Genomic DNA, 15,715 nt, shown 5'->3' with positions numbered 1-15,715 from the left:
GCCACCGCACCAGGGCAGCGTGGAAGAGCGAGGCTAAGTGCCAGAGTTGGCGCATCCTATGGATGCGCCATTTCTGGGGCGGCTGACGACTGGTGTTTCTAGCCTGGGAGGGGGCCAATATTCATGGCACCCTTCCTGGGCTATTAATATCAGCCCCCAGCTGTCTGCCTAGCCTGTGCTAGCTATTAAATTAGGGGGGACCCCACGTTATTTTTTTGGGGGGGTTCCCCCATTTTAATAGCTAGTAAAGGCTAGGTATTCAGCTGGGGGCTGATATTAGTAGCCTGGGAAGCTCCGTGGGTATTACCCCCTTCCCAGGCTTCAAACATCTGCCCCAGCCGTCTGCTTAACCTCCGCTAGAGCCTAAAATTAAGGGGAACCCCACGCCAATTTTTTTTTAAATAAATCCTTTATTTTAACACTAAATGACAAGTACAGTAATCAACACTGTCACTGTAGTTCATATATATGTGACTGACATGTTTCTATCTATCTAATCTATGTGTGATTCTCTATTCTTTCTATTCTAAATTGTCGGGTACAGATGCTGAATTGCCGGCCGGCTTTCTTAAAGAGACGGTGCATGAAAACACTATTATTTTTTTAAATAAATCCTTTACACTAAATGACAAGTACAGTAAGCAACACTGTCACTGTACTTCATATATATGTGACTGACATGTTTCTATCTATCTAATCTATGTGTGAAGCTCTATTCTTTCTGTTGTAAATTGTCGGGTACCGGTGTATGACGCTGATGAATTGCCGGCTTTTCATGTTTCACTACATTATTCTTAGTTGTTTTACTTCATGTAGAATTAACCTACAAGGAAAGAAAGGGTTTATTTTCATTCCGATATTTGTGTCCCATTGACTTGCATTGGTTTCCGGTATCGGAATCGGCGATATCCGATACTTTTTGGGTATCGGCCCGATCCAATCCGATACGATATTTCCTGATATCGGAAGGTATCGCTCAACACTACATGTAATACAAGAACTTGATTTAAATAATCAGTCATTTTATGATGATCGCTTCCCATTAAATATGAAGATGGAAGCACTGTTGTGGCTGCTTGCAGGAAGGAATCGCTTCTTTTCTTCTACGAAGGCTAAACAGCGTAAAGGTTCATCTCTACTTTACATACTGGCAGAGATATTAAGAGATGCCATTCTGAACTATTGAAGAAATGGGCACTGCTTGAGAAAGGTCTTGACTACTAGTGAAAATGGGAATTCTGAGTTTATTGGTGAAAGAGAAGCGCCGATTTGACTACTCAGAAGGTTGGATGGAAGTAGTAGCATTGGCCTAAAATGTGAATGAGATACATAATAGAAATAATAATGACATAGGAAACTAAAAAACAAGTATGTCCATAAACGCAAAATTTAAGGAGACATGCCATTATCCAATAGTTACAGATATAATGTGGTTGTGGTTTAAGGTGCCATGCATGGTTGTCCTGCATAGCTGAAGTACCTAGGTAGTAGAGGCACTTGGGTATGTCAGAAAAGGACTCTCTGTAAAACAGATAGTACAGATCTACTAAGGACAGGGATAATACCATAGTATTTACACATATACATCTTGTAGTGTGGGCATCAGGAAGAAGGTATTTCCGGGGTTTTGTACCATATAGAAGAACCTGTGGAGTAAGCAGGAATGTCAAGTAGAAAAAAATCAGATAATAATTTTTAATGAGACCTCTTGAGTGTAATTTAATATCGACATCATTTTACTGATTTTCAGCGGATTCAGTCTGTTACCCTCCCCATACAGTACATGTACTTCAGAGGCTTTAACCTCTCAGTCTCTCCCTTTGTTAAGTTAATAATAAAGCAGCTAGAAATAAATGTAATCTATGGAGAATTGTATTCAACCATTTCCAAGACCGATAAGTTAGTAGAATTAGGATAGTATAGCTACAGTATATGTGCTATATTTTCTACAAGCATGACATTCACTGCCTTATGATTGATATGATTTATGGTTTTTACCCATTTTAGACATTATTACTCTTTTGTACGCAGGCTCTTTTATGGTGGATTGATCCTTGTACAACGTGTTGTTTACGAGCGCGTACTATGGTAGTATCTCAGTTTGTAATAGATCTGTACACATCACATTACATCAAAGGCTAAATAACAGGTGATGCGTAATTGTAATGTAGCTCACTCATATTCATTGGTAGTGGCAGTGAATTATCTATTTTCCAGTGGGTCCTTTTCTAATATACCATAGTGTATGTGCTTTCCAGGTAGGTACTTTTATTATGCAGGACAACCATATGGTCCCTTTAACCACAAGCTGGCCTTCATTGTTTGTTGTTCTCCAGCTTTAGCCATACCCAGAGTCTCCCACTTGACAAGCTATTGCCTCATTTTATAACCATGTATTGTTGTACAATACAGTTTTGCATTTACTGTATATGTGCAGTATATATTTGTATGACAGTGTTATATGACGCTAAACTATTGCAACTTGTGCTTTCTACTTCTGTACTTCAAGCCTGATGAAGGAGAATAACTTGAAATGTTGATACAACCAATACAAATATTTGGTGTGAACGACTGGATGTGGTTACATGAATACAATCAAAGGTGATGGAAAACTATATAATCTGTTATAACTAATGGAAGAGGGTTTTACACACTTCTGTGACTAAGGAGGGCAAGGATTTGCACTTTTATAACTACTGGTAGAGGTGACATAAATAGAGAAAAACTCTACACTCAGGGGCTGAGCTGTAGAGCAGTGAGAATTTTTATTTAAATAATCCAATTGCAATATATATTTGACGTTTCGGTCCTAGATTCCGGACCTTCATCAGAAAGTAATGAATTGTCATGGATGAGGTAGTTCCAGGAGAAGTAGCGCTGAGGAATTGCCACTGTAGTCGTGCGTTCAATGGCGTGCACTGGTAGTTAGTAATGTGTCCATTGGAGGAAAAGGAGGGACACTACAATGATTAAGTGATAAGATTGGGAAAGCATTACTCTCATTGCTTTGACTACTTGAGATGTGGAAATAAGCCACTAACTACTGGAAAGTAGAGAGATACACCCACTACAAGAAAAGATTGGTATAATTACTAGGAAAGACTCGGCTTTGACTGTTAATTACTGCAAATAAGTCAGTGCATTGAGTAGTGTGGAGAAAAGAGAAATGAGCAAATGTGAGAACAGTAGTAGGGGAGAAAACAGCTCTAAATACAGGTATGAGGGAAGAAGGTTCTGATGTAAGTATTGGGGAAACGCAGTGTGGTGGTGATTTATGGGCAAAATGTTGGGGGCATTTTTATGGTTACTGAAATAAGGGAAGGCCGCACTACTGTAACTAATAGAAGAGAAGGAACAGCTGTGACTACTATGGGAAGAGAGGGGAAAACCCTTTGTGACTACTGTGGAAATAAAAAGATGTAGTGTTAGAGTTGAAAAAAATATTCACACTGCCATGAGATACAGGGATACAGATTGTTCCTCCGTGGCTGCAGGACCAGTGCAGTATTTGGTTCTGTGGCTGGCATCCTTGTCCCAACATCTTGAATGTTTTTTTGCGCTTAGTAGTCGCTTATAGTGTCACTTAAAGCCTATTCATTATTTACTCTAGATCAGTGTTTCCCAAGCTCCAGTCCTCATGGACCCCCACAGGTCATGTTTTCAGGATTTCCATAGTGTTGCACAGGGGAGAGAATTCCTCATGCCTTGAAGATTTCCATCACCTGTGCAACACTAAGGAAATCCTGAAAACATGACCTGTTGGGGCCCATGAGGACTGGAGCTTGGGAAACACTGATCTAGATGAAATGCTGGAACAGGGCAGCACCAATCATTTTGCATAACTTTGAGTTTAGCAAAACTAGACTACTGGTGAAAACAGACTGAAGGAATCGCTGTAAGCTCTGGGAAAAGAAGGAAGGCACTTAATTGTGAAGTAAGGCGGAATATCTTGGCACTGTATGAATAAAAATGATTATTATTGTTGTTGTTTCAGTTTCCCTGCAGCAGTTCCATGGAGGAAATGATGCATTACACAGTGCCCATTCAGATCAATGTATTGTCTCCGTGATGTAGGATAGGTTATCTAGAGCTTTGTCATAACAGACAGAATAAAAAGTCTGTATAGGATTTATAATGCATATTTTATAATACTGTGTGGAAATAATAAAGTGAAGTGTACTTACTTTGTATTCCCAGCACTTGGTTTCTTTCTTCTGAAGATGCTGAGGAAGGTGTTTGATCTGCATGGTGTTTTTCCATCTCCAACATGCATACGTACAACATCAGAAGTAGTGAAAGCACTTCGAACGTTCCTTTCAGGTTTGGCAATAATAATGTACATCTTGGGAGTAAACATACAACCCAAAGCAACTGTGACACTAAGACTTACAGCAAAAGATGTGGTAATGATCTTGTAGTTGCTCCCAAAATATATTGGGACAAATGCCAACCAGATGATACAAGTAGTGTACATTGTGAATGCAATGTATTTAGCTTCATTGAAGTTTGCTGGAACATTGCGGGTCTTGAATGCGTAATAGGTGCAGCTCATTATCAGCAGTCCATTGTAGCCTAGAGGAGCCACCACACCTAAATTACTAGTGTTACAGATCAAATAGACTTCTTTAATGCTTGGATAAGAAAGAATCGGCATTGGCGGCTCCATTATCATCAATGTGACTACCAAAGTAAGCTGCAGACTAATCAATATTGAAGCAATGATTACTTGAGCGCAAGCACTCATAAAACGTGGCTTACGGGTACAAATTTTCTTTTTACTTCCTGCTAGTATTCGGGCAATACGATTGGTTTTGGTCACCAGCGCTGAGTAGCACATTGCTGAAGAGAGACCAACCAAGAGACGCTGCAAGTAACATGAAGTTGTAGTGGGCTTGGCTAAGAGTGTGAAAGGACATATATAACCTAGGAAAATCCCAGCTAGGATAATGTAGCAGAGCTCTCGACTGGATGACTTCACCACAGGTGTGTCCCTGTAGAGAATGAAGATCAGGGTGACAAACATAGTGATAAGAATTCCCACACAGGAGAAGGCCACAGCAATGATGGATTCAATGTCACTCCACTGCAGGTATTTTATAACTATCGGCTCACAACCTGTTGAGAGAAAGAAAGACTGGGTTAGTTGCTCTTCTTACTAATATATGTACTTTCACTTTCTACTTAATTTTAATAGTTTCCATACCCTAGAAAAAACATTCTAATGTATCTTATTAGATAAATATGCTTCTTTCTCCACTTATAAACCATTTCTTCCCATCCTCACCTCCTGAAGTAAGCATTAAATTTGGAACTGCTAAACTCTTGGTCTTGGTCAAAATAAGATGGACTGCTACTGGCATATCAGATTACAACCCAATTTTAATGGCACCCCATGTTTTCTGGATTTCCTCATTATTGTAATATTCAGGAAATCCTGAAAACATGATTTGTTGGTGGGCTGTGAGAACCGACACTACTCTAGAGAAAAAGATCAGACTACCAATGCTATGTAGAAAATAATACCGCTATAATACAGCCTTCTTATGAAATCATTAGCATATTTAATTACAGTAAGGCACCTTAGACTTTATGGATGAATATTACAGCTCTACAATTTTCTGGATCTATTGTATTGCGGTGACCATAACATTAGAGACCTATGCCAAGCAACAGGCTAATTTTCTGGCATTACATACCTATAACATTGCTTAGTGGCTGAAAGTGCCTAGTAGAGTTCGGGGATGTATTAGAGACTGGTGATATTTTGTTACACTGGAATTTGAATCAGAGATATTGCATATGAGTGAAGAAAGGGGTTAGAGTGGAAAGTCAATCCCAAGTTGTATATTGAGGTAACGTATGTGAGCCAGTTATCCTAGTAGGGATCAGTAATTTTCTGAAACTAAATCAAAATGTGCCTCGTAAACATGGTTTAAACCTATAATCCTTGTGAAATGTATCCATTTTTTGTCCAGTGTTTTATAAGGTCAAACCTTTCTGTGGAGGGAAACCTTTTTAAAGCTGGTCATACACACTTAATGGCTGTCGACCGAATAATGGTTTGGCTGATCGTTTGGCCAGTAGCTCTTCTTTCAATTGGCCAAGCACTTCTGTGTTTTCTATGAGAAAGTTGACATATCGGTTGGTAACTTATCTCTGGGAGAACAATGTGATTCGCAGTACAAAATCGGACATGTTCAATCTCCCCAAATGATCAATTGGTCGGTGCCCCCACACACATTAGACTGTCAGTCGTAATAGTCATTATCAGTGGGATTCAGCTGACATTAGTTCAATGTGTATGTGGACCTTAAGGCTATCTGCACACAGGGTGCATTAGCTGTGAATCTGCAGCACAATAAAATGCCAGTAAAGCAGAAGTGGCTCTATTAAATCTCATCTACATGCTACAGCCTTTATCATTGTATAAAATAACATATGGTATATACTTCTGAGTCTTCTATAAGTAACTACCAATGGCCAAATGTAGCTCCTGCATCCTGGACACACCTGTAATAGCAGTAGACGAATGTGTGCTCTAGAGGACCCAGCACTCACCCCGATTGGCAGACGTCTTGCTCCCTCATGTTAGGTTCTCAAGTTAGCCGCTCCATTATAGGAACAAAGGAAAGAATCCCCTAAATGCTTGGCTGTGGCTGTTTAGTGGTGCTTGCTGAGCTTCTCTTCATAACTTCCACTTTGGACTCTCTCTTCCCCCTCTCTTCCTCATGTGTCCTACATCTTCTCTCTAATAGCTCATACAGACCCTAGACTGAACTGACTATCAAATGTGTCTTACTTAGTCTTGTGTGCAGAGTTCCACCCACCACCTGTTCACTTGACAACCTGCCTTGGTGTGGATGTGAATTGTTACTGTACAAACTAGCATGAAAAGTGCTGAATCACTATAACACTAATAATTATAATAATAATAGTCTAAACATTTAACCTTTACAGAGTTCTCTAGGAATACCCAACTCTGGGGTATTACAATGTGACTTGTCACCAGTTTTCTCCTCTGTGTACTCTATCTGTAATTTGCAATCCACTATTTACTGGGGAGAGCAGATGAGTTCTCCCATACACTACACAGCACAGTGAGGGGAATGCCTGCTCTTCATTCACTTTTCAGCTCACAGAGACAAACTGCAATAACAATAAAGGAGGGAGTCTGGATTCGGGCGTAGTTAAAGGGAATCCCCCCATGACTGGGATTGGCCGGGAGGATTTGAGTTTGGAAAATGCGTGGGTTTAGGATTGGGTGAGAAAGTATGGGGGCGGGCACTATAAGAGTTGAGGGGTGGTCTATGGGTAATAATGCCAGAAGGGCCATTCTCCTGTAGGACTCGGACAGGGAAGACCGCATAGCAAAAAATCCCTACCTCTATGGAGTCCATAGATTCATTTGTGGCCCTGCTGCGGGACACGGCCCGTTATATGGAGGGAGGCTGGCTGGCGTCCAAGCTGTCAGCCTTGCTGGGGGCAGCTCGTGCGGAGGACGACGCACCGGGATCCTTTGGGAGACCAGGAAGATCGCGGTCTCCGGAGCGGCTGTCGAACGGAGCATCTGCGGGTAGCAGGCGGCGGCTGCGGAGCCCCTCCCGGTACCCTGCGGGTAGCGAGCTGCACAGTGCGATGCCACGCCACCGTGCTCGCACCAGCAGAAATCCGCACAGCCGACCTGCAGGCCCTGGACGGCGTGGATCGGGGACCGGCACCGAGGTACTGGCCGCACAGAAAGTTCGGGCCGCACAGGAAGTGCGGCCGGTGGCAACAGCACAGCCCGGACCAGAAGTCAGGGCAGCGCCTTGCAGGGACACCCCTGCACCAGGCAGAACTGCCTGCACTCAGCAAAAAATGGGGGATCGCTGGCGCGCAGCAGTGGAGCCGGCGGGATGGACATCTGGAATGGCAGGTATCCTTGGCAATGCTCCTGTTGGGGTACCTGCCAGACGGAGCAGGAGACTCACCATACGGCAGCGATCAGATGGCAGGCAGCAGCAAGGAGAAGCAGCACTGGCAGGCCCAGCCCTTCAGTCAGCGGTGGGCGGCAGAGTGGAGCTGCCTGGCAGTCTCATCACATCCAGCATGGGCTGGGCCGGTTGGTCCGGGTCTGTGGGCGATCGGGGTCACAGGCCTCTTAAGTGGAGCAGACTGAGGACAAGCGGGAGGCAAACTCCAGGCGTGGGAGCACTAGCGGCTGCGGCAGGCGCTCGGGTTCCTCCCCGGTGACGAGGAGGCCAGGGGCGCGGGCCTGGAGCATGGCCTCCAATCGGAAGGATCGTATTTGGAACAAGGAACCGACAACTCACGGGATCGGCAGGACTCAGGATTGTCGGCTGGCGGGGACACAGCACCTGCGAAGCTACGAGAGTATGATTATATGTCTGGTGTGTTGCCAGCAGGGGCTGTATCACAAGGGGTAGCGAGTAGTCAATTTGTGGGTTACGATGCTAGGAATGTGGGTGGGTCGAGTGGGGCGCAGGTACCGGGGCTTAGTGATATTTTACGCACTATGTCGCAATTCTTGTTGAGGTTAGAAGATGGGACAGCAGGCGAGACAGGTGTCTCACCCATGAGAGCTTGGTTGCCTGGGCAGGCGGCGCAGCGGGCTAGGCATGAAGCTGTCAGGTCAATGGTTCCTAGCAAGGAGGTGTCATCTGGGGTTTCGGTATCGGTCCAAACTGAGAAAGAAAAAGGCGATACGGTAAAGCTGGATGATAGGGCAATGGGTGAGGTATACGTGTGTTTTGAAGGACCTTTGGGGGCACATTTAAAAAATGAGGTAAGGGAAAAAAATTGCCGGGATGAGTATGTCAAAATTTTCTCCCTCCTCCCCTTGGAAAAGTTCAATTTAGATAAAGGAAAGAAGGATGATAGCAAGAAGGAGGAGGAAGAAAAGCTGAGGTGGCATTTGATTCCCCAGACGTTTGTAAATTGGTTGCAAGCGTTATCGGGGAAAAGTTTTCGGAAAATTGCTCCGGTTTATTTTGTTATTTGGACTTCATAGGGGAGACCCACCGTACATATGGGGGGCAGGCATGGCTATGTTACGACGAGCAGTTTAGGCAGAGGAAGGCGGTGAGGCCAGAAATTAGGTGGGATCAGAAGGACATAGGGTTGTGGCTTAAGGTAATGGCTCCAGTCAGGTACAGGCAGTCCTTTCACGGGAGCGAAGGCAGTGGTAGTCAATCATCTGGACACAGGGGAAGTAACGCGGTGGCGCAGGGTGGAAAAGAAAAATCGTGAACGTGTTGGCAGTTTAATGACGGACAATGCAAGTACAAGAACAGTTGTAAGTTCAAACATGTGTGTTCCCATTGTAACGGGAGTTCCCACGGCGCCTCTAGATGTTTCAAGAAAGGAAATGGGAAGCCTTCAGTGGGTCCCGGTCAAGGGGGAGACTCCAGTGAAACTTCCCGGGATGGCCCCCTATCTAAGTAGATATCGAGAGCGGGAAAAAGCGGATGCTATTAGTCACGGTTTTTTAAAAGGTTTTAGGATTCCTCCACCCGCACAAAAAGTTCCTTTTTCACTTAAGAACTTGAGCTCAGCCCAGTTGCATCCGGACGTGGTCAGTGCAAAGTTGTCTAAAGAGGTGGAGTTGGGTCGTATGGCTGGTCCTTTTCAGCGTTTGCCGTGTGAGGGTGTGATTATTTCTCCTTTGGGAGTTGTGCCAAAGAAGGAACCGAATAAATTTCATTTGATTCAGCACTTGTCATATTCAAAAGGAATATGGATGGTATTGATCAGGATCTATGTTCGGTGGTGTATACATCATTTGATGCGGCAGTAAAATGGGTGCGCAGGTACGGGCCTGGGTCGTTGTTGGCTAAGACCGACATTGAGTCGGCATTCAGATTGCTTCCGGTGCACCCAGATAGCATTCCGTTGTTAGAGTGTTTTTGGCGTGAGGAGTACTACCTAGACAGATGTTTGCCCATGGGTTGTGCAATTTCTTGTTCGTTGTTTGAAACTTTTAGCACTTTCTTGGAATGGGCGGTACGGGACGTTGCCAGTGTACAGTCGGTCATTCATTATTTGGATGATTTTTTGTTTATAGGTCCTCCAGAATCGTTAGTTTGTGGGAACTTGTTAGCATCTATGTTTTGGGTGGCTAAGTGTTTTGGAGTTCCGTTGGCAGAACAAAAAACAGAAGGGCCTTGTACTGTGTTGAGTTTTTTAGGTATTCTGATTGTTTCAGAAAAGATAGAATGTCGTTTACCGGAGGATAAATTGATCATGCTGAGGCAGGAGGTGGACAGGGTGGGAGCTTGCGTAAGGTAACGTTGAAGGAGTTGCAATCCCTGTTGGGGAGGTTGAATTTCACTTGCAGAATTATGCCTATGGGCAGGATTTTTTATCGCAGGTTGTCCGGGGTGACTGCAGGTGTGAGGGCACCGCACCATTTCATTCGTTTGAATAGGGACCACAGAGATGACTTGGAAGTGTGGAAACGTTTTTTGGAGAATTACAATGGGAGGTCGTTAATTCAGCAGGATTTTGTGGACAGTTTTGATTGCAAAATCTATACGGATGCAGCCGGCGGGGCAGGTTTCGGAGCGTACTGTAAGGGGAGGTGGAGTTTTGGAGCGTGGCCAACATCGTGGAAACAGTTGGGTTACACAAAAAACTTGACCTTGTTGGACTTGTTCCCAATAGTGGTGGCGGTTTCTATTTGGGGGGAAATTTTCTTGAATAGGAGGGTACGTTTTCATTGCGACAATATTGCAGTGGTGGCGGTGATTAACAGTTTGTCTGCCTCATCCCCTCCGGTCATTAAGCTGCTCAGGGAACTCATGCTCAGGTGTCTTGAATTGAATGCTTGGATTTCGGCTGTACATGTTCCGGGTGTTCAGAATTCTATAGTGGATGCATTGTCTCGTTTTCAGTGGAACGGTTTCCGGGCTCTGGCGCCAGAGGCGGAGGACGTGGGAGACAAATGCCCTTCGCACTTGTGGCAACTGATTACGGAGGAGCAGGAAGGCTAATTCGGGAATCTATAGCGAGTAATACCTGGTCTGCTTACGAGGCATCATGGCGAGTATGGCAAAGTTGGGTGGCTGAATGGGGGCCAATTGTGAGCGACGAGGATAGAAGTTTGGGAGTTTTGTTTCTGATTGGTAAGGCGTCAGAAATTGGGTGGTCCGGGTCAAGGGTTAGTAAGTTCATGGCTGGGCTGGTGCTCGGTTTTAAATTGCAGGGAGTAGGGGATGCTACAAAATCTTTTTTAGTCAGGCAAGCGTTAAAGGGTTTCAGGAGGGGCAGACACATGCCAGACAAAAGGAGACCAGTGTAGTTTACTACGTTAGAGGGTTTGGGTGCAGTACTAAGGACGATTTGCAGTTCTAGTTTTGAGTTGGCATTGTTTAGGCTGGCTTTTTCGTTAGCTTTCTTTGGCGCAATGCGAGTTGGGGAATTGGTGGCTCCAAGTAAAAGCAGGGCGGTTGTGGGATATTGGGTTGGGGGCATTGATATTTGGTTAAGACACTCTAAGATGGATCAAGTTGGAAAAGGTAGGCGTGTGGTGTTGGGCAAGGTGGATGGGTCAATGATGTGCCCAAGGAGATGTTTGGAAGAATATTGGCAAGTATGGTTGGGTAGAGTTGGCCCGCTTTTATGCCATGAGGACAGGACGTTTTTGTCCCGTTTTCAGTTTACTGCAGTACTTAAAAAAGGGATTCTCAAGTTGGGGCTTAGCCCCAAATTATATGGCTCACATTCATTTAGGATTGGCGCAGCGTCAGAGGCAGATAGGTGCGGTTTGGGTGCTGAGGTGATAAAGCGCATCGGCAGGTGGAATTCTGACCGCTATCTTACGTATGTGCGGTATTAATTATGATAAGGCAATGGCAAAAGTAGTTTGTCAAGTTGGTTAATATGTTTTTCGTTAATCATTTTAGGTGCTGGTCCATTGTTAGCCTGGATTTTAGGATATTCGTTTGTGCATTGGGGGGCACTGCGGGCCAACGTAAGGCCGGATGCTAGGCAACTGGGTTTTGGCAGGGAGCTTGTTGTTGTCAACTGACTGGGTTTTAGGGGGATAGTGTGGAGTCGGTTTTTGCCCGAATTACACAAGGCGGCCCGGTTGGATAGAGCACCTGATATCTTGGTGATTCACATAGGTGGGAACGATTTGGGAACAAGGCCCATTAGGGAATTAATTTGCGACATTCGCTTCGATTTTTTGAGGTTATGGACAACTTTTCCAGGGTTGCTGACGGTGTGGTCAGACATCGTGCCTAGACAGAAGTGGAGGGCGGCGAGATCGTTAAAAGAGATCAATAGAGTGAGGATGAAGTTGAATAGGGCCATAGGGGCCTTTGTATCCAGAAATGGAGGTGTAAGTATTAGACATTTAGATTTAGAGTCCTGAACGGGGAATTTTTGGATGGCGGATGGTGTTTATTTGAATGCCATTGGAATTGATCTCAGGGCTTTGGCAATACAGGATGGGATCGAAAGGGCATTGTTGGGGTTGGGGCACTCACGAGTCTGAGGTGTCAGGGCTGTGCGTGGTTGGCGGGGGGTGGGGTTCTTGGAGTTGGTACGGATTTGTTGGTACAAGGAATTCCGGGTAATTTGAAGTTACATGGAGGGTGGTCTGGCAATTTTTGGTCAGGGCTCTGGATGGGGTTTTACCCTGGGAGCTCTTAGGTGATTAATCTTTCATGTATTGTGGAAGTATGGTGCCCTCGAGCTGGTGGTGCATGGCTGAGGGTAAGATGGCAGTTGGATTTCTTTAATGTTATAAAAGCCAGACCTATTAGCTCTAAGAACCCTCCCCTCTTAATTTATCTGGTATCATTATTGTTAATATGTTAATGTTTGCTTGTTAATAAAATGGCCGCTGTGGCCAAATTTATCCATAGAATCCTGTATTGCAGTGTTTTTTATTCGTGGGGGTAAGGTGTAGTGTTGGAGAAGGTGGAAACAGGAAAATATGGTAAGAAAGCCGTACTGGCCGTACCTGGTCATGATATTACACAGCAGAGCTCAGCGGTCTTGATCTGCATCAAGCTCTGACATGAGATAAAATGCTTGTTACAGATCTCTGAACAATGTTTTTGGCGTGCCTCTGCCTGTTTAGTTCCCTGCGGCTCACTCCTCCTTTGTGCATAGAGATGTCACATAACACCTTCAGTCTGTCTCTCCTGAGCAAGATGGGCTTGAGTTGATTTTTCACATTAGATGACAAATTCAGGGGGAATGGAAAGAAGAATCTGATAAATAGCGAAGGAAGCTGATTTTTCTGCTAAAATACATTATAAAGTTTCTTATAATTAGTGTTGAGCCACCCCCGTAGTGTTCGAGTTCGGTTCGGTTCGTCGAACACCCTTGTGTTCGTCGAACTGTTCGTCGAACACCTTCGAACACCGTTAAAACCAATGGCAGGCAAGCAAAAACACATAGAAACACATAGAAAACACCTTCAAAGGTGTCCAAAAGCTGACAAACTGTTCAGAAGACATAACTAACACATGGAAAAGTGACAAGTACATATAGTCATGCGAAAAGAAAAGAGGTGGAGGAGTAAAAGGAGGGGGAGACACCGATATAGGCATGTCATGCCCTTCTAAAATCCAAAAAGTGAGAAGCCGACACGGCCAGTCCGTTCCTGCCCGTGCCACCTCCGTTTGTGCCGGAGCCGCGGTGGACCCTGACGGCCAGCCCCCCTCTCCCAATACTGGAGCCCCCCTGTGGTGGAGGCAGCTCTAAGCTTTTTAATTTAAATTGTCTCTCTAATTTGAATGAATACACTTTAAATCCTTTTACAAGGATCTATTGAAGGGCAAGTCTCATGCCAGCAATCGCGTAATTCCAGCTCCAGTAGCGTCCACTAAAGCTGCTACAGTTAAAAAGCTTTTATAAGGATCGAGCTCGGCTGTCCACCGCAAGGCGTCCTACCGCCAGTCCCAGCCCCTATGCCTTGGGGTGCCTCCTGATGCTCTTCACTGAGTATCCCCTGGTCCCGAAGCATTTCCTTTGAAAAAATTAAGTGTCCAAACTACAGGTGGTGTAGTTTGCTTAACAGCCGGGATAATCCACTGACTAGCAGACACTGCTACTAGGCACAAAGTATTTCCTGGGCTAGATGCAGTTAAAAATTTGTAATTAGATACTCTCGTTGGATGCTGAGAAAGCATTCCATAGAGTCTCCTGGCACGCCATATATTATTCTCTTAAAAAGCTTGGGGTAGGGGTCTAGGGGGCCCTTTTATAGCCAAAATCACGGCCCTGTATCGCAATACTTCACCTAGGCTGAAGATAAATGGAACTGTAGCACCCCTAGGGCTCGGTTGCTGCAGAGGTATTGCACCTCACCCAGAGGTGTGATATCTCACTCTCAGGAAAGGATGGAGTGTGGATCAGGACCCCGACACCTGCATGCATTACACCACATTGCCGTGGGGCAGGGCGACCAATATGCCCCTGAGATGGGCACGACAGTCCCTGTCCCTGGCTGGAGTGTGGGAACACTGAGGAAGGGGAACCCTGTAGTGCAGGAGCATGGAGGAAGCAGTTCCTGGGTGCATTGAGAAGGGAGTATAAAAGGTGGGCACCATCTTAGTTCAGTGCAGAGAAGTCTGAGCAGAAGTGACAGGGAGCAGGGGCTCTGCATGAGCTCTGCTCCAGAGGCGGGCCTAGTAACAGAGGCCCAGGCCTGGAAGAGGGAGAAGGGAGGAAGAGGAGCGGAGAAGGCTCCAGGAACGAGGAACGAAGGGATCCCAGGGGTGTGGACGGGCGAGTCGCCACCGCACGCCCGAATCCACCTGCGTGGAGGGGTCAGGCCAAAGGGGGAGACCGGTCCCCGAAACTAGTGGAGGCGGGAAACGACCCTCAGCTAGAAACCGGAGGCTGTGACATTTTATGTGGCGCAGCCCCTCGCTACACCCGCTAAGAGGGCAGCACATAGGGTCAGGGAAACTGGCGCCAAGTTTACCAAGAGGAGGCCCGAGGCAGCCAGACAGAAGGGTTGGCAAGAAAGGCCAGACAAAGGACACACAAAGGGGGTCCTGTGAAGCGCTCCAAAGTTATCTGGGAGTTGTCTGAGCCCCTCACCTGGTGAGCACAGTACGACGTGGGCAGCCGTTACCTGCAGAAGTGGTCTGGAAAATAAGAACTGTGAGTAAAGGCCCTGGACTGCATCACTGACTCCGTGTCGTTACTGCTGCTGCCCTGCACCATCACCCCCATCCTCCGCATACACTGCCCTGAGGCTATACTCCTCCCGTGGGGAGTTATGCTACGCTCTGCTGCACCCACAACACCAGCCTCAGCGGTCTGCCCTGCAGCGGCGGTTCACTCTGACCGCAATCCACGGGTGGCGTAGTCGGACATTTAAACATCAAAACCACATAAATAGTTCTGCCACTGGTTTGACCGCCCTGAGCCACGGAACCGGGTCGCCGCCACGGAGACTACAACCACCAGCATCCACCCAAAAGGGTCCGGCTCCGGATGTCCCAAGGCCCAGGGGGCGCGTCAGAACATTTTCATCACCTTTCATAATCACCAATGGGACAAGGCAGGGATGTCCTCTGTCCCCTCTCTTATACATCCTAGTGATGGAGCACCTGCTCTCATCAATTCGCCATAACCCCAATATTAGGTGGATTGAGGTGGGAGGCACCGAGTACAAGTGCTCTCTATTTGCTAATGATGTCCTAGTATATATCACTCAATCACATATATCCATCCCTGCTGTTATGGC

General features: G+C 45.7%; 1 protein-coding gene across 3 annotated transcripts in view; it reads right to left on the bottom strand.

Annotated features, from left to right (window-relative positions):
• GRM1 (glutamate metabotropic receptor 1) overlaps nt 1-15,715 on the bottom strand; it is a 688,549-nt gene that overhangs the window by 12,330 nt on the left and 660,504 nt on the right. For all 3 annotated transcript variants that reach the window (XM_073672688.1, XM_073672690.1, XM_073672689.1), the window contains exon 8: nt 4,185-5,115. In XM_073672688.1, the coding sequence (XP_073528789.1) occupies nt 4,185-5,115 (931 nt within the window). The remainder of the gene's footprint in view (nt 1-4,184; nt 5,116-15,715) is intronic.

The sequence above is a fragment of the Phyllobates terribilis genome, unplaced genomic scaffold (genome assembly GCF_046119375.1).
Source record: "Phyllobates terribilis strain yellow unplaced genomic scaffold, ASM4611937v1 Scaffold_3__8_contigs__length_932513732, whole genome shotgun sequence".
NCBI lineage: Eukaryota > Metazoa > Chordata > Amphibia > Anura > Dendrobatidae > Phyllobates > Phyllobates terribilis.
This window is presented reverse-complemented; position numbering and strand designations above follow the sequence as displayed.